General features: G+C 40.2%; 2 protein-coding genes across 4 annotated transcripts; both read left to right on the forward strand.

Moving 5' to 3' along the window:
* Positions 1-1,382: 1,382 nt before the first annotated feature.
* LOC115579990 (uncharacterized) lies at positions 1,383-6,668 on the forward strand. 2 transcript variants are annotated; one of them, XM_030413793.1, is made up of 10 exons: positions 1,383-1,467; positions 1,886-2,099; positions 2,960-3,144; positions 3,220-3,435; positions 3,994-4,384; positions 5,084-5,217; positions 5,324-5,563; positions 5,698-5,859; positions 6,312-6,401; positions 6,489-6,668. In XM_030413793.1, the coding sequence occupies exons 2-10, from the start codon at positions 1,886-1,888 to the stop codon at positions 6,657-6,659; spliced, it is 1,803 nt and encodes a 600-aa protein (XP_030269653.1). In that variant the 5' UTR covers positions 1,383-1,467; the 3' UTR covers positions 6,660-6,668. The 2 variants fall into 2 exon arrangements, with proteins under 2 accessions (XP_030269653.1, XP_030269654.1); XM_030413794.1 differs by lacking the exon at positions 3,220-3,435 and having other exon boundaries at positions 6,489-6,666.
* Positions 6,669-7,409: 741 nt separating this feature from the next.
* pir (pirin) lies at positions 7,410-24,826 on the forward strand. 2 transcript variants are annotated; one of them, XM_030415524.1, is made up of 10 exons: positions 7,410-7,531; positions 8,493-8,604; positions 8,685-8,777; positions 11,885-11,965; positions 14,639-14,845; positions 16,468-16,552; positions 18,279-18,323; positions 23,019-23,101; positions 23,245-23,311; positions 23,425-24,826. In XM_030415524.1, the coding sequence occupies exons 2-10, from the start codon at positions 8,512-8,514 to the stop codon at positions 23,541-23,543; spliced, it is 873 nt and encodes a 290-aa protein (XP_030271384.1). In that variant the 5' UTR covers positions 7,410-7,531; positions 8,493-8,511; the 3' UTR covers positions 23,544-24,826. The 2 variants fall into 2 exon arrangements, with proteins under 2 accessions (XP_030271384.1, XP_030271385.1); XM_030415525.1 differs by having other exon boundaries at positions 7,428-7,471.
* The last annotated feature ends 64 nt before the right edge of the window (positions 24,827-24,890 follow it).

Genomic DNA, 24,890 nt, shown 5'->3' on the forward strand with positions numbered 1-24,890 from the left:
GGCATGTTACCATTACCAGTTACATAAACGAATGGAAAACACTTCTTAATGTCATGTTATATCTTACTGACATGACCCACCTTTTTCACAAAGATGCAATGATGAGCAGAATAATGATCACCTGCAGTGGGTCTTTAGGAAGAGTGATAAACTGAATGTAAACAAACGCCAAGAGCAAACACACACTCTCACACACTCTCTCTCTCTCTCTCACACACACACACACACACACACACACACACACACACACACACACACACACACACACACACAAACACTTACTGTCAAACATTAGCATAAAGACTCAAAATCCTGAACAGAGAAAAGAGGAAATGACTGCTGTCCACTTTACACATTAGACATGAGAACTACTGGAACATGAATACTTCCTCTGTGACTGTAATGTACTCTGCAGCTGGGTGTAAATGACTTGTGTTTATGTATTGTGTGGCTCTACAATCGACCATCTAACAAGAAACGGAAGGAATAGCTAACAGCTCTTCACAAACTGTAACGGTCAGTTTGGTGCAGTTGATGTGTTATTGTGTATTATAAAATCACTGGAGCTAATTAATTTAAAGGTTAATATATTGGATACATATTTCTCCTTAGGCTCGTTCTTTCAAATTTAAGTATGATTTCAAAAGTTATTGGACCTTTTCCAATAAATCTTGGCTATTTAATTAGTCTGTATTGAGCTTTTTTTTAAGTTACTAAAAAGTAGCGTAATAAGTTATTCATTTATTTACAAACAGTAATATTGCAAGGTGATAAATTACTGTAAAATGAAGATAACTAGTAATAATTCATATATTGCATTTTGAAAGTAACTTGCCGAACACTGTTCTCAAGGAACACAATGGTTGTTAAGATGATTATATACTGATGACAGCTTACTTTTAAATATTGCCCCTGAATCCTGCAAACTGCCCCTTTAATAAGCATATTTTATAAAGTGTCAAACTGTTCTTTTTATCAATTGAGGCGGTTGGTAAAAAAAAACTGACCACTAGGGGTGGGATTTTCTTACATACATCGAAAATTTAGCTTGCACTTGCTGATTTCAACAATTTTACCAACCCCCAGCTTTGTAGTCCTTTCTTCTGTCTTTTATTGTTTTAATAGTAATACTTAAAATATGTTGTCTTGTATATTTCAGTCCCAATGATACTTCTAGCCTGCAAACATATCAGCTGGTGCAGCGCCTTTACTGTCTTTATACTGTGATGGGCTGTGTTACTAAATTTACACAAACACACACACACACTGAAGCTATTTCCAGCTTTCCCTGTCGAGCTGGTGAAGTCCTGCTAAATCTGTAGACGCTGAGGTGGATTGAGTTACATACGAGGCGCGCGCCACTGTCGCAAACTTTCAGGTCTGCCAGCACACACTGAGCTGAGACACCGACCACCCTCCAACGTCATCTCAGAGGCTGGCGTGAGCTGACGATCAAAACTCAGCCAGGTACTGTGCATTGTGCATGATGTGTGTGACTCACTGCTGTGGTTTTTCACAACCTAACTTCTCCAGGAACAACTCATTGATTTCAACAGAGTGAAACTAGAGCTCGAATGTGTGGGATGATCTAAAGGACACTGGAATACAAACTATGATGTTTTTGACTTATATGAATAGAAAATACAACAAAATAAGATAGATATCTACTAATTTATGCCATCTATTAACATCCCCTTTTGAATTTTAATGAACACTGAACTAACCATGAGTAAACTAGCAACTGATCCACAAAAGTAAACCACCATTGAGTGAAAGTTGCATTTTAAGGAACCATCTGGTTACAAACCAGGCTTTGAGAGCACAACTCATTTTTAACTGCATACAGTTTAACACTCTGCTGTACTGTCTCTGTGTGTGTTTTCAGATGGTGCTACTCGATGTGTTAATAATAGGGGGAGGCCCTCATGCCTTGACCCTCGCTACCTTGCTATCCAACTCTGACCCTGTTCCAAACTCAGACCATGGTCATGACTCAGCCCACTCCCCCTCCTGCTCGGACCCTCTGGGGCTTCAGGCAAACCCGCAAACATCCGACAGCAAACGCTGCAGGGGCAGGAAGAAGAGGAGAGCAACAACTGGTACGCTCAACTTTGAGCTGAAAGAAATTCATTGATTAATTGGTTTGTTGAAGGGCTGAAAATTACCAGCTAGCTATTTTGATGGAAGTGCAATATGTGAGATAGTTGCTTGTTGTGCCTCATTACCATGTCAGTTTCTGACACTTAGGGTTTGACATAAGCCCAAAAAAATCGGTGTTTGAAGACATGGGAATTAGACAACAATCAACCAGCTGTCTCTGGAATCACTTTTTGCACCTGTAAGTGAAACTGACAAATATTCTCAAGATCATGTTTCTAAATTTTGAAAAATGTCATATTTCTAGTCATAAAGGTGCAGTATGTAAGAACTGGCCACCAGAGAATCAGTGGAGCGTCAGTGTTTACACTGCCAGCACAGGACCTTAAGACAGGGACAGGCTGGGGCTAGCTTGTTAGCATGCTGACTTTTGCAAGATGATACACAGACGTAATAGTCAAAAGTGTTCATTCTTTTGTACATATTGCACAATTAATCCGAAAGTGCAATATGAAATTAAGTAACTCATAATTCAACTTGTGATTTAGTGGCAAAAAAATGACTTAAGGGAAATATAATGAGTCATTCTCATTGGGTTTCAGTTTTAGGACAGTGATTCATTTTTTAAGGACAAACTTTTAGGACAGGTTGTCATTTGTTAGTTTTTTGTCATCCTGTTTTGAAATTGGTCTCAAATCATCATTTTGAAGTCATAATCCAAATTATAAACTGGGCACAGAAATTATGAATCAGTATGTTCTCATCATTTGTAATAATGCTAAACCATTTAAGTAAGTCTGAATATTGTGTTTTTCATAGATCATATTTCAGTTCACATGTGGTTTGTTGTTGGTTTCTACAGGTGTGGCACTGGAGGAGCAACTAGCACAGGCAGCGACATTAGAGAGGGTTGTTTGCCCCCCGCTGAGTTTCCGAGTGGTAGATTCCTACGGAGAGTGGACCACTCTGTGGGAGAGCCAGTTCACAGCTCTTAACATCCCTCACCTGCGCTCACACACGCTGGTGCACACAGATCCTCTCAATAAGGTATAAAAACAGACAAAGAGAACTTGCTTTCGTTTGAATGTAAAGAAACACGTGTGTGTATGTTTTCCTTGACAGAAAGCTCTGCAGGAGTTTGTTTTAAAGTATAATCGCTCAGCCGAACTTCACAGTCTTCCAGACCAGGTCTATATTCTGGACGACAATGCGTTTTTTAACGACACAAGGCTCGGCAAGAAGGAGAGGAAACGGCTCAACATCACATCAACACTCAAGAAGAGTTTATCCTTCAGTCTGCCAGGAACCAAACTAAGTGTGGATTTCTTTAAAGAGCAGGTGTGCGTGTGTGTGTGTGTTCTGCATGGTATGTTTAATGTCACATGGACTATGATACTAAAAACAATTGACCTTGACTTGACTTGACCTGTTTGTAAATAATTTTGTGTTAATTACTGGTCTCTCTAACGTCACTCTCAGGTCTTTACAATATGCTCAATAAAATGGCTTGAAAAGATAGCTTGCAGCCTGCATCTAAATAACCTTTGCTGTAGTTTGAATTTTGCTTTGTGCTTGCTAGAGTTATTTCTTACCTCGATGTTGAGGTTAGTTATTTCAAATAATGGAAAAACAGAGAAAATCACACATCTGCCAAGGGATGGTAGTCAGCCTTCTAGGGGGTCACGACTCAAAAGGGTTGAGAGTAACTGCATTAAACAATATATTACTCAAAGCAATACGTCACTTCCAAAATCATAAAAGGTTTGTCTTCTGTACGAATAAAGGGGTGTTGTTGGTGTGAGTCTAATGCCAACATTATCCTTTGAGCAGCAGGAGCCCCTAAATCAGAACATTGCTAACTCCCAGATGATTATGTGGGTGAATCTGAACATACAGGTGGAGAGATACAGCTTGGACAGAGCGCTGGTGAAGGGAACAGTGGAGCATATCACACCTGTGATGGAAGAAGAAAATGACTGGACACAGGAGCGGGAAACAGAGGGTGAACTGAGAGTGACTGAAAGGAGTGGAGACGGTTTGAGAAAGAGAGTGAAATATTTTCAAGTCCAACTTCAAGAGGGCCTCGTCCTAAAAGCCAATCAGGTCGTTATGGCAACAGGTCCAACCCGTGCCCAGATGGCGAACATCCCTTCATGGGTGAAAAGTATCGAAGAAAGCTACCCAGAGGAGCGTCTGCAGCACACGGTGCACTTGATGCACCGCCTGACAACTGCTCGGCAGCAACTTCAAGACTGTCAGAGAGAGAGTGAGACATTTTCAACTCAAGGTGAGACATTTTTACGTAAAATCACAATAATACAAAAAAACTTTGCATGGAAACACTGTTCTCAGTTGCCATAATTAATGTTTGTAATGTGATTTCTGCATCTATGGATATGTTACAACTTCAGGATTCTTTATGTTCAGTATTCAATTTTATTTTATATTGACTTGTTTTCTGACACTGCTTTGTTTATGATCTGGATAGATTTAGGCAAACAAAACACTTGGTTAGGATTAGGAAAACATCATTTTGCTTACCTGGTTGTGTCGCTACAAACAGCTGTAAAGTGTCCTGATATCAAGTTAGAATATAACAACTACTAAACCATCCTCTTGTCTAGCAACTAGTTAAGTGCATTTCTACTGAACCACAGATTATAACTGAATGTTTTCTGTTGCAACTTTGCATTTGTTTATGTTACATTTTTTATTTCTCTCTTGTCATAATGCTGTGCTTTCACTCTGGTTAGGTTTAGGCACATAAACCACTTGGTTAGGATTAGGAAAACATAATGTTTTTGCTTAAATTATTGTAATGCACCTCTGGTTTGCAGAAACGTACAATGCCGGCATTTTATTCTGGTGACTGACCTGACAATAATATTTTGCTTTCACCTGAGTTTTCCATGCTTCTGATCCCTCATCCTCGCTGCAACACTTTCCTTTCTTTTCCGTTGCTTTTCGCTTGCTTATGTGTGTCTAGAACTGTGTGGAGTGTGTGAGGCAGGGCAGAGAGTAATGGTAGTTGGTGGAGGTCTGACCAGCGCTCATGTCGTCTCAATCGCCCTGCAGCAAGGTGCCGGCCATGTGACATGGGTCATGAGGAAGCACCTGCAGGTCTAGTGACAGTGTGAAACTGCATGTAGACCAACAATAAAGACTTGCTGTAGATACACCCGTCTGCCTCCAACACATGTATCCGTCTCCACTGGTTCTTCAACAGTTAAAACAGTTTGACGTGGGCGATGTGGAGAGCCTGGTGGGTCGTTACTCCCACGTGGAGCACGGCATCAAGATGGACGGCCAAGCGTACCTGCGACAATTCTATAACGAGCGGAGTCTCCACAAACGGCTGGCTATGATCCGCCAGGCGAGGAAAGGAGGGGCCGTCACCCCAGAGGCCTACATCCACCTGCAGCCATTCATCCTGAGCGGACAGGTGGATGTCAAGACTTACTGTGAGGTACATGAGCATGAGTTGAGGGTGTATTGAGATGGGGTAATTTCGAAGAGGTGAGATAAGGTCATCTCATGACAGGTGATGTAACATGTGAGGTATGTAGAAGGTTTGTAATTGAATCTCATGCAACTGTGCAGGTGAGTGAAGCCAGATGGTGCTACAGGAGCCAAGCCTGGAGTCTGTCCCTCAGCACAGGAGAGCGCTGGACTGGAGATATGATTTGGCTTGCCACTGGCTGCAAACTTGATGTCAGACAAGACCCGTTGCTTTCTGCGGTGATGAAGGAATTCCCCATTCAGGTGGGTTAGACAAGCAAACGTGTTGTCTTATTTTGTGTGCATAGACGACCCAATCACCAGGATAAAAGTTGGCATTGTATGTTAATTGTACCCATCCATCGTATTTTTAACTTGAACTTTTCTTGTCGTACAGATATGTTGAAACATTCCAGTGTTTTTTTATGTTTACATTTTTTATTGTATGTTGTCACAAAGCTTTGTTTTTTTAGGTTTAGGCACAAAAGCCACTTGGTTAGTTTCAGGAAAGGATCTAGTTTGGACTCAAAATACCTGGTTATGTTGCCCCAAAGATAGCTGCAAAATATCCATATTTGGTGGGGTTAAAAAAAAAAAGGATGGTGAGATGGGAGCAATGTATTAATCAGACCAACCCACATGCTCTATTTTCGTGATGTAACCTGACCCATGCAGATAAATTCCTAAAAATGTGTCTGTGTCATCCTGCCCTGAAGGTGATGGATGGTTGGCCGTGCATATCAGAAAGCTTACAGTGGGCAGAAGGGTGCCCGCTCTACCTAATGGGGCAGTACACCGCTCTCCAGGTACGTCTTTGCAAAAGTAGGTCTCAACAATAATCTATACAATGCATTGACAGAGAACGTGTCCATTACCTTTTTTTCTCCACAAAGATTGGACCTCATGCAGTCAACCTGGCTGGCGGGCAGGCTGCCAGTATGCGAATCGCCAAGAACATCAGACGCCGTCAGCGACAGGACGATGCAGAGTGTTCAGAGCTGTGTCCGGAAAAATCGACAACTGAGGAATATATTCAACACATGCAGGGCCTACTATGGCTTTAACTCCAGCATACTTTTTTTTTTTTTTTTTAAGTATTTGGAGGATATGTAATAAAAAGTCAAATGAAACATGTCTAATTATTTTTGGAGAACAAATTATTCACAGAATGCAAAATGAAAATAACACAGAATAAACATTCAAGTGAAACACTAAAATATCCCAATATCCCAAACTAATATTGAGCAGTGTATATCAAAATATTTAAAAAATGTGATTCCTCAAAAAATCTCAGAATCTCAGTAAGAGACTAACCAATTGTATACAAAAATATTGATACACAAGCTAAAACGTATAACTAACTAAATGAATGAGCATGATAATCATGAACCATTTAAGTACATATATATCTTTTTTGTATAAATATACAGTCTACCACGTCATATCTACTCATGTAATCCAGCCCTGGATGTAAGCAAACATTGCATTACATTGGAATATGTTATTTATAGAGTTTTTGTTTATCTGAATCAAAGGTGGAATGATGACTGACTCATACTGTGAAGCTGTCTGAAATAAATGAATGAATCTGTGCTGTTTGATTCAGCTGACTGACTGTGAGCTTCAGCTCCAGTCCTGAGCAGGTGGTGGAGTTAATCCAAGGTCATATTTGGATCACTGATTGTCCAGTCTGGTCCTGGTTAGAACTTTTTATTTATTTATTTATTTATTTTGAACTATTTGTTGATTGTGTTGAATAATCTCCAGCTCTGTCCATCACACTGTGGACTTCTCTTTAGCCACGCCCTCTGCCTGACTTCCGGGTTGTAATCCTACCTGGGGAGGTGGAGACGGCGGAGGACACGACAATAAACTGGTAGTTATTTAAATATCGTCATACAAAACGGAAAAAACACTCGTTGTCGTATACTTTCAGGTAGGTGGGTGTGTTTTACAATGTGGGTTAACGTTCGACATTGACATAAACGCTGTTCTTCCACGTAAAGTAAGCTGAATAACAGGCTTCACTTGTACTATGAACAATGAAGGATTCGGCACCTTTTTAATACAACACCATGATGAAGGAGCAGACGATTATCAACAGATCTGGGATCAGGTCTACCTCATTATGTTTCACGAAGCAAGTAAAATCCCTGCTCACAGATGATGCAATTGTGACACATTTCAAGCAAAGTTCCCCTGTAATGACTTTAGCGAATGTTTTGAGTCCAGCCCGCTGAGATCAGCTGACGAGCATCTGATCCGCTCAGCTGACCGCTATGCTGATTCACGCACAGCTGTCAGATCAGTTTATGTGTCATGCAAGAGAAGCAACCTGGCAACCCTCCTCTTTATCAAGGAAGTGTCCTGAATTCGGGAAAACCCTGTGATTGTGTGACATTACCGGTTGTTTTGTCGCGTCACACAACTTTGCAGTATTTTGTTTTCAGGTTTCTCCTGCTCATCAAGTTTATGTCCTTCTGTCTGCTTATAACAAAACACTTTAATAATACAGCAATTAAAACACCAGCTACAATAATCTTTTGAATATATTGCAATCCAGATTATAAGATTAAGACTAAAGTTTATGACTAAACTGTAATATATCCTGCCTCCGTCACATGTCATGGTCACTTCTTGGTGTTTGAGAACCACATTTAGGGGATCACTAAAAAAATGTGTGTTTATCAGCTGAAATATCAACATCTATCTATAACAAAAATTGGGTTTCTGTCAGGTGCTAATCACAAATTTGACATGATATTTCCTCTCATTTTTGACTGGCAATTTCAACATTTTAAATTGTTTTGCTTTTTTTAAAAAAATTCAATCTCAAAAAAGAGTTTGTCCTTGATTAAGGAACATTAAAGAATATTTTCTGTTCTTGTGGTGACCAGTGAAAGATCTCCAAGCACGATGAATGTGAGGAGAGTGGAGAGGACAGTACTGAGTGTGGAGCAGACGGAGGGAGTTGGTGCTCATGTCCGCAGGAGCATCGGTAGAAAGGAGGTGAGTTCCTCAACTATTTTGATATAATTCAACTGTCAACACCATGTAATGGAAACTCAACTGTACATATCTTTTTCCAGCTGAGAAACTTGGATCCTTTCCTGATGTTGGATGAGTTCCGAGTGAGCAAGCCGGCAGGTTTCCCGGACCATCCTCACAGAGGATTTGAGACAGTAAGTATTGACTCAGATTTTAAGAATTCCAAACCATTAATTGAGGCTACAAATCTTCATAAAAGCTGGAGAAACGTCAACATTTGAGTCTGTAGCCTATTAAACACATGTAAAGTGGGTGTTAAATCATTTCCTTTACCTGGAAACCATATTTTATTGACTACACCAAGAAATTTGGGCTATTTTTTGCCTTCATTAGCTGTCTGAGATCTGTTCTGCTGTGCTGAAGTACAGCATATTAACCATGTTATCATCATGAGGTTTTAAAAATACTTTTTACAAAATGCTACCTATATTTTTCTCCCTCGGTGGCGTTGAGGTTCTGTTTTTTTAAGACACTAAATAGACCAAACAAGAACATTATCCAAAAAATAATCAAAAGAAAAAAAATCATTAATTGAAACCTCATGAAATGACAGCCACACTTGCAGAATATGTTATCGAGGATGCAATCCCCATTTTTCAAACTTCACAACTCAGCTCAGGCCAAAGAAGAATCTAAGATTGGTAGCACAGGCGTTGCATTACAATTTGAACCAATACAGCTCTTCTGACCAAAGATCTAACAAAGCAGCATGAGTTCACAAGCACAGGACCCAGAGTTGATACCCAGGGGGTGAAGCTCCTACTTTGACCACTAGATGGAGACAGCGCGACGGTGTGCGGACAGAAGCTGTGCTGCCACTTTGCCTTCAGGTTTATAGACTTCAGAAATCATGCAGAGAGTCAAATGTATCAGGTATATTACAAATGATGGTGCTGTTAAGTTTGCCTAGCATCAACTCCAACCCAGAAAGCCTCAGACTAAAGATTTGATGATGACATATGACCTAACTCATAATGTTTTTTTTTTTTTTTTTAAAAATCCCCTATTTTGAAAGAGAGGAATTGTCCTGTTCTTTGGTCTTGTGGTTGTTTGTTCTTGTAGGAGTTTGGCATTTTTGCGTCATGTCTCCACCAGAGAGAGTCTTCCCTGACCATTGTTCCGACATACTGACATGTTGGTCAGATTATTAAAAACTGAGAGTTCAAACACATGTAGGACCCAGAAATATGATAATTACTGCAGCAGCCTTTTTTAAGAAAAACAACTGATCTCTACATTTATTTTGTTCTCTCCCTGTGAAACAACGCTCTGCTCTTCTGATGAAAGTCTGTTTTTGAATCCTTACATACTTGCATACATTACTTATGTTACGCAGACTTCTACTCATATTGCCCCTTTTCCATGACATGATGTGTTTTATGACATATTTATAACTTTCTCTATTCGTTCATAACCCACAGCTTCCCTTCTGTCTTTATTTTCCACTTTTCCTTCCCTGTATTTTGTAATTTTTTGCTGTCTTTATTTCTCGATGGACTTTAGATTAGTGTTGAAAATAAATAATCGGTTATTTAATGCTAATGGAGTATTTAATGACAAGATTGATAATTAAAACAACTTCTTATGTCATAAAAGTGTTTTGCTGGTTACAGCTTCTTAATGTAAGATTTGTTCAGACATATACATTTTGGGGGCTGTGTGTCAGACAAATGAAATAATTTTAAGATGTTGTTTTTGGGGCTCTAAGCACCAAACAGCCAAAGTTAGCGACTACCTGGTGAACATGACAGACATGCCAGACATTTCTCTAAGTATTGGTAGTAGGAATGCACATTTTAAAGTTTACTGAGGTTTGAGCTTTCTTAAAGAATCGAGTATTGGGTAGTCATTAATAATATATAAAATATGTTGGACATGTATCCATGAGAAAGCCAAAAGAACAATATGTGAAGAGCAAAGTAAACACAGAGTTACTTGATGCTGTCCAACAATTGGGCCAACAAAATCCAACCAATACTGAGTTACTAAATGGATGAAAATGAATAATATCAGTTTGTACTGAATGTTTATCTGTATTTTAAAAGTCCCTTGTATTTCAGTGAAATACATTTCCTCATACCAGTATATAAGTACTTTGATAAGTATTTCTCTAGTATGAAAATATATGTTTTGATGTGTTTGTGTCGATCTCTGATTGTCTGTAAATACATGTTTAATCGTTTGAATTCTCTAAAAAAATGATGAATCATGATTTTGGCTTACATGCTAGAACTGACTTCATGAGGCGCTAATAAGTCCGATAGTAGTGTTCCTTATAAGTGTTCCTTTTACAGCTTGTTCCCTTCCCTGATGTGGCAAAATCAATCAGTGATGCTTTTAGTAAGGGGCCGATACATTTGAGCAGGGTTCTGAAAGCGAGTAGTTGCTTCAATCATTCATTTAGTACATGCTGTGTGTGTGTGTGTGTGTGTGTGTGTGTGTGTGTGTGTGTGTACTACTTACTCATTTTTCATTTAATTGCATCTTTAGAAATGTACAGTCTTTGAGCTTTGCCTGGGCTTCACTTTTTTATTCAGTGTGTCTGAATAAAGAGACGTGTTGCCTAATTTAATAACTTCTCATCTTTGTGAATGGATAATGTAATGGTTGCTCTTGTTACGGTTTTTGTCTTCTTATTCATCTTAATGCTGTACATGAAACTCTCCACAAGTCTATTATGCTTTTTTAAAAATGATTCTTTAGTTCTATAGTGTGGTTTTAGCAGTAATACTGGTACTACAGTGATTAACGGGTTAAGGTTGGATTTGTATCTTAAAAAACCCAGATATTGTCCTTAGATTGCCAGACGATCCTCCAAGTGTATTTTATTTGGCAGATGCAACTTTAAATCTCCCAGTGTGGGTGGACAGGACTCGGCTACACTCCCAGCATGCCTTTCAGCAGGTGTGTTTGCCCGCACTCGCATGACTTTTGAGATCACACAGCTGTGGAGACAGATCACAGGCAGCTCACTGCAGGGGCCCCAGCTTTCCTCCCTTAGACAGATGTTCACCTTTGAACCGATGACCTCACAATCAGCACTTCTCTTCCTGTCCAGTTTGACCACTGGGGCGGTGAAACGAGCGCACACATGCTTTTGGAAGCTCATGGCATGAGTTAAAGAAAAACTTGGACCACTGATGCGAAAGAAAGTTTATTACCCATTTCATCTGTCATCTGCTTGAGGTCAGCGCATACAATTTTGAAATAGCTGAAGACATGTGCATCTTTCCTCGAACAGGTAACATATGTCTTGGAAGGGGTCACGGCCCATGAAGACTTCTGTGGTCATTCAGGACGACTGAAACCTGGAGATCTGCAAGTACTGAATTTTTGCATATTGTGTTCATCTTGTGATTAATTTCAAGGACCTTTAAAGAATGACCTCTAGAAAAGAGTTTGATTAAAAAGATTGATATTACCTTCATGTTTGTGCAGTAAGCTCCTGATCAGTTAGCTTAGCTTAGCACAAAGACGGGAAACAGGGGGAAACAAGATCTCTGAGCTTTGATATACATTTTGATGAGATTTGGACTTATTTTCTCAAATGTTTCCAAAGATGTTCCATCCCTGAGAAATCCGTAACATTGCTCAAGGTAATGTCACTATAACTTCTGATGAAACACAGGTGACAGCAGATGATCCCGTCAGAGAGCGAGGAGCAAAGTCAAATGTTGAAGAGACACACATTATCTCACAGTGCATTATTGTTGTCCACATGTGTCAATGTACTCCTCTAATGGTAAAGTAGCAGTCATTAACATTAATGAGAAGCATTCAGCCCACTTGTAAATAAAAGAGCAGAATCAGACATAAGCAAACAAATTCCCACAAACTCATTACATATACATTAAAATGTTGTGCACTCACACTAATTGGATATCATGCCCTGAGGGTTGTTTCCTGTTTTTAAAGTAGTAAAGTATATCACACACACACACACACACACACACACACACACACACAGGCTGCTGACTCAGCTTTAATCCACAGCAGAGGTTCAGTCAGTTCAGCTGAATTTAACGCCAACACACCACGTGCACCCTCTGTAGACGTCATGTGGGTCCTTCAGGGAACGCTCAGACAGTCCTCAGATAAGAGCAGGGTTTCATTAAAGGAAATGGGTGGCAGAGAAATTGTTTGAGAATTCACTCAATCTATGTACTGTATGTACATTTTAGTTTGTTTTTTAAATCACACACTTTTTACATCAAAATTAAGAATATCAAAATATTTTCACATACACTGGCCATCTTTTTCAGGTCTTTATGTAACCAAACAGGCAGCTCATTTCTAAATTAGACTGCATGTGTATTACAACATAAGGTATTTTAAATGTACCTGGATTAATATCAAACACTGGACAGATCTGTGTTGCCTCTGTTATTTGGGTGTCTAGCTATGGTTTTGTGTTCTGCATTTTTTATTACCCAATAGATCTGTGACAGTTAGTACCCAGCACTCGGCAATCAAAGAAACCAAACATCACAATGAATAGTCACAGATGAATTATCAGTGACCGGCTGCCTGAAATCGAGGCTTTAACGAGAGTGGAAAATCACAGCTGGCCTAAAGGAGAAGCGGAAGCAGTTTAACTTTCATCCCTGAAACCAGCTGCCTGTTTAAGAAGTCATTATATCACAACATTCAGGAGCTGATCTAAATGGAACTCTATTTTACTGATTATCATGTTTTACTTAGAAGTCCAGACTGGTGTTATGCATAATGTGACAATAACAAATCTTCTGTATGATACTGCTGAAAATGGATTACATGCATCAGTAGACCAACAACAGGTGTTCAAAGACTTTCTGTGAGCTTCATCAGCAGGCTAACATGCTCACAGTGTCATCATGGCAATGTTTAGAGTCTATAATGTTTACCCTGTTCACCAGTTATGAGAATTCATCCCTATAGACTGTATATTTATATTTTCCATTTTATTTAGTATTCTAATAGCACTGGCTTCGTGAGCGTGAACAGCTAAATGTAGCACACAAAGATTATTTGATTTACCACTTTTATATGCAGTATAGCAACGATGCTGCCGAAATAAAACTCAGAAGGACTAATTGTCATGTGATGTGCATTTTTTAGAATATGGCTCTTGATATACAGTCTTCAGAAGTGTATAGTGAAACTTTTACCCATGGTGTAGTGTTAGAAAAACAAACAAAAACTGCAATAAATCATTATATTGAATTGCAATACTTGGTGAATCACAATACATTTTGAATCAAGAGATACTTTATGCATATCAAAAAATATGCGTCAATATCGTTACACCGGATGAAGATAAATCCTCCCTCGGTAGCTGACTGAAGTTTATTCATTCAAGTTTATAAAAAGAACTTGTTCTGTTAATAGTTTTTCTTTCTCAAAAACATGGATGCAAAACTCAATTCTGAGGCTGTTCTGTCATTTTTATTTTCTAATAAATAATACAAATAACAACTTCTGATCAACCTGTATCAACTTCAGGCTTGAATGAACAACTTCTGGTTAGTCATACCCACTTCCTGTTTAAGCACCACCCACTTCTTGTTTAAGCCCATTCCAAGTATGAATACAGACAATTTTTATGTTTGAACAGATACAGATGTTGGTGTGCTCGCTTGTCCCAGTTATTACGTATTACTTAACGAACTACAGTATGACTGTGACCAAACTGTGTGCACTTCCTTGTAGATGTCAAAAAATGTTCTGATCTCACAAGATGTAGAATCAGGGTTGCAATAACACTTTACCAGTTTATGTCTATAAAGTGTCATCCTCAAAATGTTGTTGAGTTTGTTCTGTCTGGACCAAAGTTGTGGACCAGTCCACCGACCGTGCCGTGCCACATACACTGCTAATGAACACCCCTCACCTCTGGTTACTTAAAACAATAACAAACACGCCTCAACAATTAACAATGCGAATACAGATAGCACAATCTGTGAACACACTCAGCATTTAGGCTTATGTGTGTAAGTCGTGTCTCCTTGTCCACCAGTGGATGACTGCAGGAAAGGGGGTGGTCCATGCGGAGATGCCCGTGTCGGAGGAGCCGGTTGTGGGCTTACAGCTGTGGGTGAACCTGCCCAGACGAGACAAGATGGTGGAACCAGCGTACCAGGAGCTCAAAGGCTCAGAGATCCCCAAACCCAGCGAGGGAGGAGTCACGGTGTCTGTGATATCCGGAGAGGCTTTAGGCGTAAAGGTGTGTGTGTGTGTTTAGAATTCAGCTCCTACAGGGTCGTGATGTCACTGCAGCATCATTAAATGAAGCCGCAGTCAGAGGAGCACTTTGAAACTGAACATGATGTATACTTTCCTGGTAGCTGTTGGTCTCATGGTGATTGCTCATTCACTGGATGCTCGAGGCAAACAGGAAAAACTGACAAACAATGACATAAACATGCATTTGTGCATGCCTGTGTGTGTGTGTGTGTGTGTGTGTGTGTGAATGCCCATTAACCTTACTATTTGACCAGTGTGAGTGTAAGGAGAGTCTGTTTGAAAAGAGGAAACAGCAAATGAGAAGCAGATTGTCCTGGCCTGCGAGGGATGACTTGGAGTGCAGATGTGCGTGTGTGTGTGTGGGTGGGTGTGTGTCTACAATGGAAGAGGTTACTGCAGGGCATGAGACTTAGCAAGCTGTGGTCTGGCATTAAAAACTCTTGGTTTAAAACAGGTCATTGAGCCGTAATTATATAAAATGTTGTTGTTCCCCAAAGTAAGACAACACTCCAAACTGCAGATGACGTTAAGTGAAATAAACTTGAGATCGCAACCTATATCTGATAATAAATACTAAACCGAAGTCCCTCAAATTAAGAAAGAATTTGAAGTATTGAATGTTTCCAATGAAACAAAATTCTTAAAAGTTGCTTTTAAAACAGACTTTGCTTAAAATCCCCTCGGTAAAAGATAAACAAATGACAAACTTTGGCAGCGCCTAGTGGCAAAAGTCAGCAGCCAGCATCAGTTTTCATCTGTTTAGTCATTATTTTGTTAATTTTGTTCAACATTAACATGTCATGTCTCAGAACCAACTCCTAAGGGAATATATGACTTTTCTGACTATAAATGCTCCGCTATGTTCACCAGCTAGTCTCTAACTGTCTGTGCGCTGATATTTTACTGCTACTGTTGTGCAAGTGTTAGGGCCCAGGTTCAATCACTCTGATTGGCTGTTCAGGTAAGTGGATAAGTACACGAAAAAAGAAACAGGAAAAGAAAGGGAAAGCCCCCTGAGCCTAGAGGTGTAGTATCCATGATTTCACCCATTTAGTGCTGTTTTCTCCTTGTTTCCTCCTCTGCCCCTTCACCAGCGCCATGTGCTGCTTTTTATCAGACGTTTTCTGGATTAGAAGAGGCCATCCATTACTGACTCTCTCTGGTGAAATGTCTCACTCACAGTAAAAAAAATTTAAATATAAAAACGCACAAGGAAACTGTTGTGTAGTGAAGGAAGCGTAAGCCTCAGACCTCCAATATGATTCTGACATTATATCTTTGAAAGCCCAAGTGATTCTTAGCAGTGTCGAGCCAGATAACAAGATTATGTCCAACAAAACAGAGCAGATCACACAGCGCAGTTCACAGGGAACAGACGTGCAGATAGTTCTGAGGTCATAAACAAATGACCATGACAGTCACTGGCGCCACTGTTTCAGAGTTTGCATGAATGTGTTTTCTGTCTTATACAGATTCAATGTGTTCTTGGACACTCACACACGCACTCGCAAAGCCACAAGTGTTAAATTCTAAAATATTTCAAGCTTGTGGCTGTGTCAGAGGAAGTCAGCATATTTCCTTACTGTCTTTTTTCTCTTTCAGTCTAAGGTCTTTACGAGGACACCGACCTTGTACCTTGACTTCACCCTGCAGGCAGGAGCTTTTCATGTGCAGCCTGTCCCCTCAGGTAGGAGAGAAACATTCATGCATGCACCGTAGTGTCTTTGTAAATGCTTCTAAATGGTTTGTAAGGCTGCTTTATCAAAAGCAGATACTGTATTGATTTGATGGCCTCCTCATTTTTCTTTCCTGTTGTAGAAAATATTAGTTTGCTCTCAAGCGTCCTCTCCCTGAGATGAACCAGGGCACTCATAATGGAAAAGAAAAGCAGCTTACCCTACTTTGTTAGTTTTTGATTCGTTCCTGTTTTTTGGTCAAAAGCTGCAGAAAAGATAAAAAAATAAAAATAAAAAAGACCATTTAAAGCAACACTATCTGTTCGCCTTCCAAATAAAAAAGTTCAATTTAATGATAAAAAAAAAACAACAACTCAGCAACGCTCACTTCAACCAACACACTCTGCTGCTACAGCCTTACTTTACCTGGCATGACCAGCAGCTTCTGGCTGGTGGCTGATGTTGGCTAATGTTAAAAAACTCATAGTTGTCTACATCTGGTGTTACATTGACTACTACTGTATGTCGCCAAGTCATAATTAATGTAACTTCAACTTTTTAATTGTGTTGCAGCAGTTCTAGTGTTCATGATCTAAATGGGATCGATATTTATTTATGCTGAGACAGGGACTAGGTTATATCATGTGAGGCCATTTATCTCTAAAAGAAAGCTGATGTAAATTTTACAGCGCAACTAAATAAAAAAAAATTATAATAACATTTCTCAAAAAAACATTTTCTCATTGAGATTTTTCTCCAGGAGAAGACAAGAAGAAAATTGAAGATACTTAAAGGTTGGAGGCAGTAGCTGCATTTCTAGGGTGGAAGGTTAAATGATCAGTCATGATTTTCCAGCCATGAAAGTAACTTAAAGAATAAATATTTAATAAGCACAAAACCACTTTGGAAAAGTTTTCCAAAGATTAAACTCCCATGGTTTGAAAATATCCAATACAAAGTAATAATAGAAGAGTAAAATTTGAGCGTGCTTATAGCTGGAGGCTTCATGTCACAATGGTGGTCTAAAGAGAAAATGCTTTTTGGGACACAGAGGACTTTCATTGCTATCCAATAAGTGGCCACTAGCAAAAATTGCAAAGCGATGGCACTGTAACCCGCTCTTATAACACAACCATGGTTTGTTTCCGTGTTGTTTGTAGATCAGTGTAAAAGTGTGAAACGTGTCTCCATCGTGGTCAAAAACTAGCAAAACTAGCACTAGGTCAAAAAGAAATAGTTGTAACTTCTACTTAATAACTCTTCTCCACTTCACATTTCATCAGACAACAGAAAGAGTACCGTGTTTTGTATCTAGGTCAGTATGCACAAGGTTGACATTAGCTGTTTTATCAAAGTGCAGGCTTTGATAAAACAGCTAATGTCAACCTTGAGTTTTATCAAGGCCTGCATTCTTTAGAGGAGTACGAGAAATGTAATCCGGATAAAATGTTATCAGCAGACATTTACAGTTCTAACAGAACAGCTCAGCATTTTAAGAGTGACGTGGAGAGAGCGAGAGCTTTACAACTCAAGAAACAGGGGAAGCTACTTCTCATCTAAATAATCAATTTTAACATAATGCAATAGTACAAATTGGGCTCAATATCGGACTGTGCCAAAGGTGATGATCTTTCAGTGTTGTGTTCTCCAGCTTCTTTCTGCCACCTGTAAGTGGGCAGCGTTTGATATTTACTTTTTTACACACATACTTACAGTTAATATTTCTGTGTTTGACAGGATGGACTGCCTTCATCTACACACTATCAGGATCCATTCATGTTGGTGAGTCTAATTCATAATCTCAAAACAGAGAGGCCCACTGTATACCAACTTTCAAACCAAGAGATACTTTATTTCTCTCATGAATACATACGGGACACTGCCTGTCGCTGTTCGGGTTAAAGCAGCTATATGGAAATTACATTTTTTGTTGATTCTGGTGCCCCCTGTGGACAAATGTGGTGTGAGCACCACTGATTCATGTTGTAAAGATCTTGATCTGGCTAGAATGTGCTTTTCTTTTATTTATTTATGCATTTGTTTCACTATTATAATGCCTCTGCAACAGCCATAGCCCTAGGCGTTATGTTTTCGTATTGTTTTTCCATCTGTCTGTCTCATTCCTGTGAATGTGATATCTCAAGAAGGCCTTCAGGGAATTTCTTCAAAATCTGGTACAAATGTCCTCTATGACTGAAAGATGAACAGGTTAGAATTTGGTCACCGTGACCTCAGAAAACACAATTTTTGGTCATAATTCAATAATTCATGCTACAATTACCCTGGGTAGACCTATTATCGACCCAAAAAATTGTACTTAACAACAGTACATAAGTAAATTGTTCTTAAGTTAGAAATTTGGACACAAAGACTTTCATTTCACTGATGAATATCAGTCCCAAATATCAGTTTTCAGTCTCCTTGAATTCAAATAAGCACCATCTGTATCGACCTTGTAAAAGCTATATTGGTTGACCCTTAATCATTTCAATAAAATTTGACATACGAATGTCTTATAGGATAGAATTATGATGTTATGACATTTGATATCTAAAAGGTCAGGGGTTAAATGTAACGTGGGACAACGTAGTGGCATCGGCGCAAAAACTGTTGTGGCCATTATTCAAAGCCACAGCTCTGGAACAGTAACTTGACTGATGTGGGGAGCCATACAACCACAACAGTCGTTACACTCTTCCCTCGCTCCTCCTCATGCTGCTATGTCCACATTACAGATATGTGCGTGATCTTATTCCTATCATTACTCCCCCCTCTACATTTAAAAGGCCCATGTGTTAAACGTGGTGGATTCATATTGACACTGATCTCCTCAGACTTCTGACCACTCCAGTCCGATCTGAAGTTTACCCAACATCTATGGAAAAATTGTTGTGCTACTGTATATAAATTACGACCATCTCAGAGTTTGCCCTCATATAAATCACCTGACCCACATGGTGTAAAGGCCCCCACACATCGGCCCAACCGTTGGACGTCTGAAGCGTTTGGAGAGTCTCGGACGAGGTCGGGAACAAATATTTTTGGTGTGTTCAAGTGCGTTGGAAGCTTTCGGAGCCGCGCGGACGTTGTCGGATCCGACTGAGCATGCGAAGTCTGAGGAGGTGGGCCGTCGGACGTCTGAGCCATTGGATTCTCTGGTGTGTGGGAGAGGCGGAATACTGTGTGCGCATTGGTTTTCTACGCACTCCGTTCCGTCATTTCTTGTTTTCATGCTTTGGAGTACTGGCACGAGACTAGCTGATATTATGTCCATTCAGGACGAATTAATCTGCGTTCACTTGGTAATGCCTCGCTGCATGTTTAGTATGCAGCTGTTTTTGTCTGAAATAGTTGAGTTTCGTTTAGATCGAAAGTAAAGAGAGTTGCGTGCATAAACCTCTAGTCCAGCATCTTTTAACACTAGAGCCACCGGCTTATTGCATCTCGCGCAAGCACAGAATGTACACGCTACTGTGGAGCTGGCAGAACATCGAAGCGGTGTGTTCAATGCAACTTTTGTGCCGAACGGGTCAGACGAGAGGCAACAGAGTGGTCGGAGAGTGGTCGGATAAGGCAGTTGGACGTCTGGGCAGTGTGTGGGGGCCTTAAGTATCAGTGTCCGTTTGACAGCTTAAATTTTGCATTTCCTGCTTATTTGCCCGGTTACATGATCAGGGAATTCCCCTTGCATGAGAACAAACCCTTCCAGACAGTGGAATCATTTTCAGAGGCTTTCTTAGTTCGGTCAAACCCGTTGTTGTCCGTCAGAATTCCCCTCCTTTTATTATTTCATAAAATTTCATCACGATTTGATTCCTCTCCATCGTTACACCGCAGGATCTCTCAGACTGGTGGTTATTGCTGGCAGATGTTTTGATGAGAAGAGACGGATGAAAATGGCTGCACGGATTAAAGTTATTTGAATGTGAAGTCTCGACTCTGCGTGTCGTCTGGCCAAATCAGGACCAGCTGGCTTTGATGAATGCATCGACCACAAGTGGAAGTTGTCTGGCTTTCTCAGCGTTTAATGTCAGTACTTTAAGTGTTGCAGCATGCAAACAAAGTGCTAAACCAGGTTAAGTCTGAAAGACGCAGGTGCCTTGCCTGTATTTCTGGTTAACTCTCAGTGGGTTTGTTAAGCTACATACTTGCATGATGTACAAACGTCATTATTGTCAATGATGCACGTCATGAACTGCAAATAATCTAGTTTTGGGGGGGAAATTTACGTAGTGATACAAACCTCTGAACAGGTTTCATCCGATTTTCTTCCCCGTTGCACTAATTGACCATAATTGACTTTAGGCCATCATGTTTTTTTTTTGGTTTCCCCAAATGAGAAGCTCTCACTCCCAGAAGTCACAGAGTCCCATTTGTTTTCACAAGTATATCAAAAACAGCTCCAAGACCTCAAACCATAATCAACATGTTTGTTCTGTGGTTTGTTTCCTCACATAACTGGCCCATTTTGACAGAAATGAATAAGAAGAACTGTCCAAATTAAATGTTTAATTTTCTCCTCATTTCACTGTCGTTGGATTAAAGGGATATTCCGGTGTATATTTAATCCATGGTCTAACACACCGTGACACTGAGTAAGACCCCCCCTTGAGAGATCAAGTTTTCTGACCGCTAGCTTATGTCATTTTAGCAACCTCAGAAGAGACCACATGATAACAATACATTGCAGTCTATACCTCCACCAAGAAACTGCCATCAAAAAGCCACTCATAGCCACAAATAAAGCTCAGAACAGCACCAAACTTCAGCAACAGTACAAATAGGGTCCCAGCACATAGTTCGAGGCATCAAACATCTGCTAGCTTTGCCAGATTTCTACTGAAAAGACAACACAACTCACCACTCTCCTGCAGCAGCTTGCTCGTTGTGGGGAAGCCCTGGTGAGTTGATTACCGAGTGCAGTTAGAAATGCTCAATTCCGTCCTTTTCCCTGTCCACTCTCGATAATAACTGTTATAAACTGGTAGGAAAGACACATATGAACTTTGCATTTTAATTGAGGAATAACCATACATTTTCATCCTTGAGCTGCAGAACTCTACTGCACTTGGTAATTGACTCGTCAGAGCGTCCCCACGACGAGCACGCTGCTGCAGAGGTGAGTTGTGCTTGCAGTGGGACTCAGCAGGGAGAAGGAGATGCCGGAGCAAGACGCAGCAATTCAGCTGAATTTAGCACGGAGCAGACAGGAAGTCAAGCGCCGAAATAACAAACTACATCCGGTTACTTTTCAAAATAAAACACTCCGTGTTGACACCAGCACACATCGTGAGGCCAGCTGTTTAGTGTCTACCATACTGCGCAGTGGCGGACTCAAACCGCAACCGGTGGGGATTGCCAGAAGGCGGAGCAAAACCGGATCGGAGCCGCAATGCAGCGGAACCCGATCCAGTGGAAATTGGGCTGACTCATTAGCCATTCTCATGGCTAAAAACAACACACAAAGAAGCTAACGTTAGCATTGGGCTAATATGAGCTACAAACGTAAGTTGGCAAACCTCACATATTTCATTAAAATAACAAATCCCCCTGAAACAAAACAAATAATTACCTGTCCAACAGAAAGAGAGCAACCTCTGCATCACTTTTCAGGCCCTTCACATGCCCCAGTTGTCTCCACCGCTCAAACGCTGCACCGATGATGACTCTGTCCGACTTCTTTCTTTATCCAGAGCCTTTTTCGTCGCAGCCTTTTCTGCCTCAGGCTTCCTTTTCCTTGCTTTTTTAGCGGGGTGAACTGTTACAAGTAACGCTGGCTGCATTTTCTCTGCCATTGTAACCAAATGAACGTCTTCTCCTGCAACTCGTATTTCTGCAGAGGAGTGTGCTGAATATTTCTGGCATCAGTGAAACGTAATGTGTGCACACGCGGAGGAGGGAGGGACAGAACGAGACATGAAGGCATCTGACCAACCCGTGCTATCCGGGCCGGATGGCACGGATTGGTCAGCTTTTTCTCAGTCCTGCAGCTGCCACAGAGGTCCGATTATTTTCATGCCTTTTTCTGAATACATAATGTATTGACTACTCTCAAGATAACAGGATCATTTCACCCAGTATAACAAAATGTGTCTCTGAACAACATTACAGACCCTAGCTTTAATTGTCTAAATGGGACCATAATTTACCAATTGAACATCAGACTTTGTTGGAGAAGGCTTCAAGCTAGCAGTGGAGACCATGATCTTATCAGGAAACTGTTAAATCACGTGAAAAGTAGAGTCATTTTCACACAAGCTTATGTACAATTGAACTTCCTTTTTAAACTGATGGAGTTGACCCCTGCTGGCCACTTGACAGAGTCGAGGTTTAAAGCCTCAGCCTTGATTTTAGCCAGAGGCTGAGTCAAATTTGCATTCACCATGAAGTGAAGTGGGTGCAGATTTCAGCTAAAACTGAATAAGTCAAAAGTTCAAGCATTGCTTAAGGACAGAACTGTGACCTCTTGTTTTCAAGGTCCAGATCAGGAGCAGCAGAAGGTAGAGCCCCATCACACTGTGGTGTTTGGAGATGGAGACTGTGTCAAAGTTCAAAACAAGGTGATACACTCCTCTATATCATGATCAGTGGTCCACCAATTACCGTTATCCTAATTGAGGATTTTACTGGTGTGCTTGTTTGAGGACTTCCCACACTTGGGAACCACTAATTCATAAAATTACAGATGACATTTCCTCCTCAGGGCTCTGAAGCTTCCCATTTTGTGCTAATTGCTGGAGAACCTATCAAAGAGCCTGTTGTACAACACGGTGCGTCATTTGCTATTCCCTTCATGTTGCCAATAAATTACTTAACAAAAGAGCTGCTTCATGTGTTTCAGAAGTCACTGAACTTGTAATGTGTGCTGTGTCTTGCCCTTCAGGTCCATTTGTAATGACCACAGAGGAAGAGATCAGACAGACTATCAGTGACTACCAGACATGCAGAAATGGATTCGAAAGAGCTGGTAACTGGAGGTCCAAGATCAGAGACTCCCTCTGAACACCACACTCTTTTCCCTGTTGAAAATGTTTGCCTTCCTTACCGCTATAGAATGTTGTAACACATCCAAGTGCTACGTGTGGGAGTGGATATCGCGCTCCATTGTTTGCAGTGTTGTAGTTTACCCCTTCTTCCATGTAAAATATAGATTTGTGTGGTTAAAATGTTCTTGCAGCCCCAGACACTTGAATTTAAGCCTTATTTTATTTTTACTTTTGCTGTTAGGAAAAATACCATTGTTGCAGAATTACCATGACATTGTGAAACCAGGTTGTTTCTTCAATTTCAAATAGTTTAATTAACGGGGCAATATGTAAGAATTGGCGACTTATCGGAGTCATCTTTTTTTTTCTAACTTTATTTAAATGTTCAATTTACAATTTATGTCAAACACGAACACAAGTAGAAACCTTGAATCGGTAAAATACAGCAGATATCTGAAGTACAAACAGGGACACTGGAGAAAAACTAAAAACGTCTTTCTCTCAGGTTTCATGCACAGACATGAGTTTATTCTTGCAACACAGGTTCGTTTGAGGGAGAGAAGGGAGTTGTCAAGGGTTTGCATGCTTGGGAGCAGGGCAGGCGCACTTTGGACGCACTACGGAGAAGGCAAGTCCCAGACGTTGCATGGCTCAACTCGCTGCAGTAAAACTAGTAATGGAATTGCAAATTAAAGCAGCGAAATTGGACTCCACAAACAAACCACTACCTCTGTCATTTCTTAACATTGTGTTGATACAAATAGATTATTGTTGAATGTTATCATCAAAATAATTCATACATTTTGCCCCATTAAAGCAACATTATTTAACTTTTTTTTTTACCTTAAAATAACAGCTTCAAAATCATGTTGATGGTGGAGTGTCTAAGTGTAATAGAGTGAATGGTGTCTCTGTCACAGCTATCACTTGTTTGTGCACTATATAACTTCAGTGTAGAGAGTGTAGGATCACAGCATTTACTTTAAAATACAAGTTCTCAGGATGTAACATTGTGAACACGTAATGAGAATGAAATTCTTACAGAGCTGGGTTTCGTATTTACGACAGCGGTGTTGCATCAAATGATGCAAAAATGACAGGGTAAAAAGTGTTTCTACATAATGTTGTTTTAAGTTGAAGCATGAAGGGTTTGATATGTTTGCTTCAGAATTGTTAATGAAACCTAATTTGACCTAATTCATCCAGCTGGTGTAAAACAAAAAAGGTTTTCCAGCTGCTACAGCAAATGGCCTGAATAACCAAGGACCTTTACAGACCACATTAAAATATTGTAAAACATTTTTTTGAACGTTTTATCATTATTATATTTGCAAAGCCGCTGCTCCTCATTTGCATACAGATA

The sequence above is a fragment of the Sparus aurata genome, chromosome 4 (genome assembly GCF_900880675.1).
Source record: "Sparus aurata chromosome 4, fSpaAur1.1, whole genome shotgun sequence".
Classification (NCBI taxonomy): domain Eukaryota; kingdom Metazoa; phylum Chordata; class Actinopteri; order Spariformes; family Sparidae; genus Sparus; species Sparus aurata.

What these genes read in the sequence shown, in the direction of transcription:
- LOC115579990 (XM_030413793.1), top strand. Translation starts at nt 1,886, where the DNA reads ATGGTGCTACTCGATGTGTTAATAATAGGGGGAGGCCCTCATGCCTTG. An exon ending in GAAGAGGAGAGCAACAACTG is followed by an intron (nt 2,100 to 2,959) that starts GTACGCTCAACT and finishes TGGTTTCTACAG; the next exon opens with GTGTGGCACTGGAGGAGCAA. An exon ending in TGGATTTCTTTAAAGAGCAG is followed by an intron (nt 3,436 to 3,993) that starts GTGTGCGTGTGT and finishes CTGAACATACAG; the next exon opens with GTGGAGAGATACAGCTTGGA.
- pir (XM_030415524.1), top strand. Translation starts at nt 8,512, where the DNA reads ATGAATGTGAGGAGAGTGGAGAGGACAGTACTGAGTGTGGAGCAGACG. An exon ending in GAGAGGCTTTAGGCGTAAAG is followed by an intron (nt 14,846 to 16,467) that starts GTGTGTGTGTGT and finishes TTTCTCTTTCAG; the next exon opens with TCTAAGGTCTTTACGAGGAC. An exon ending in ATCAGGATCCATTCATGTTG is followed by an intron (nt 18,324 to 23,018) that starts GTGAGTCTAATT and finishes CTTGTTTTCAAG; the next exon opens with GTCCAGATCAGGAGCAGCAG.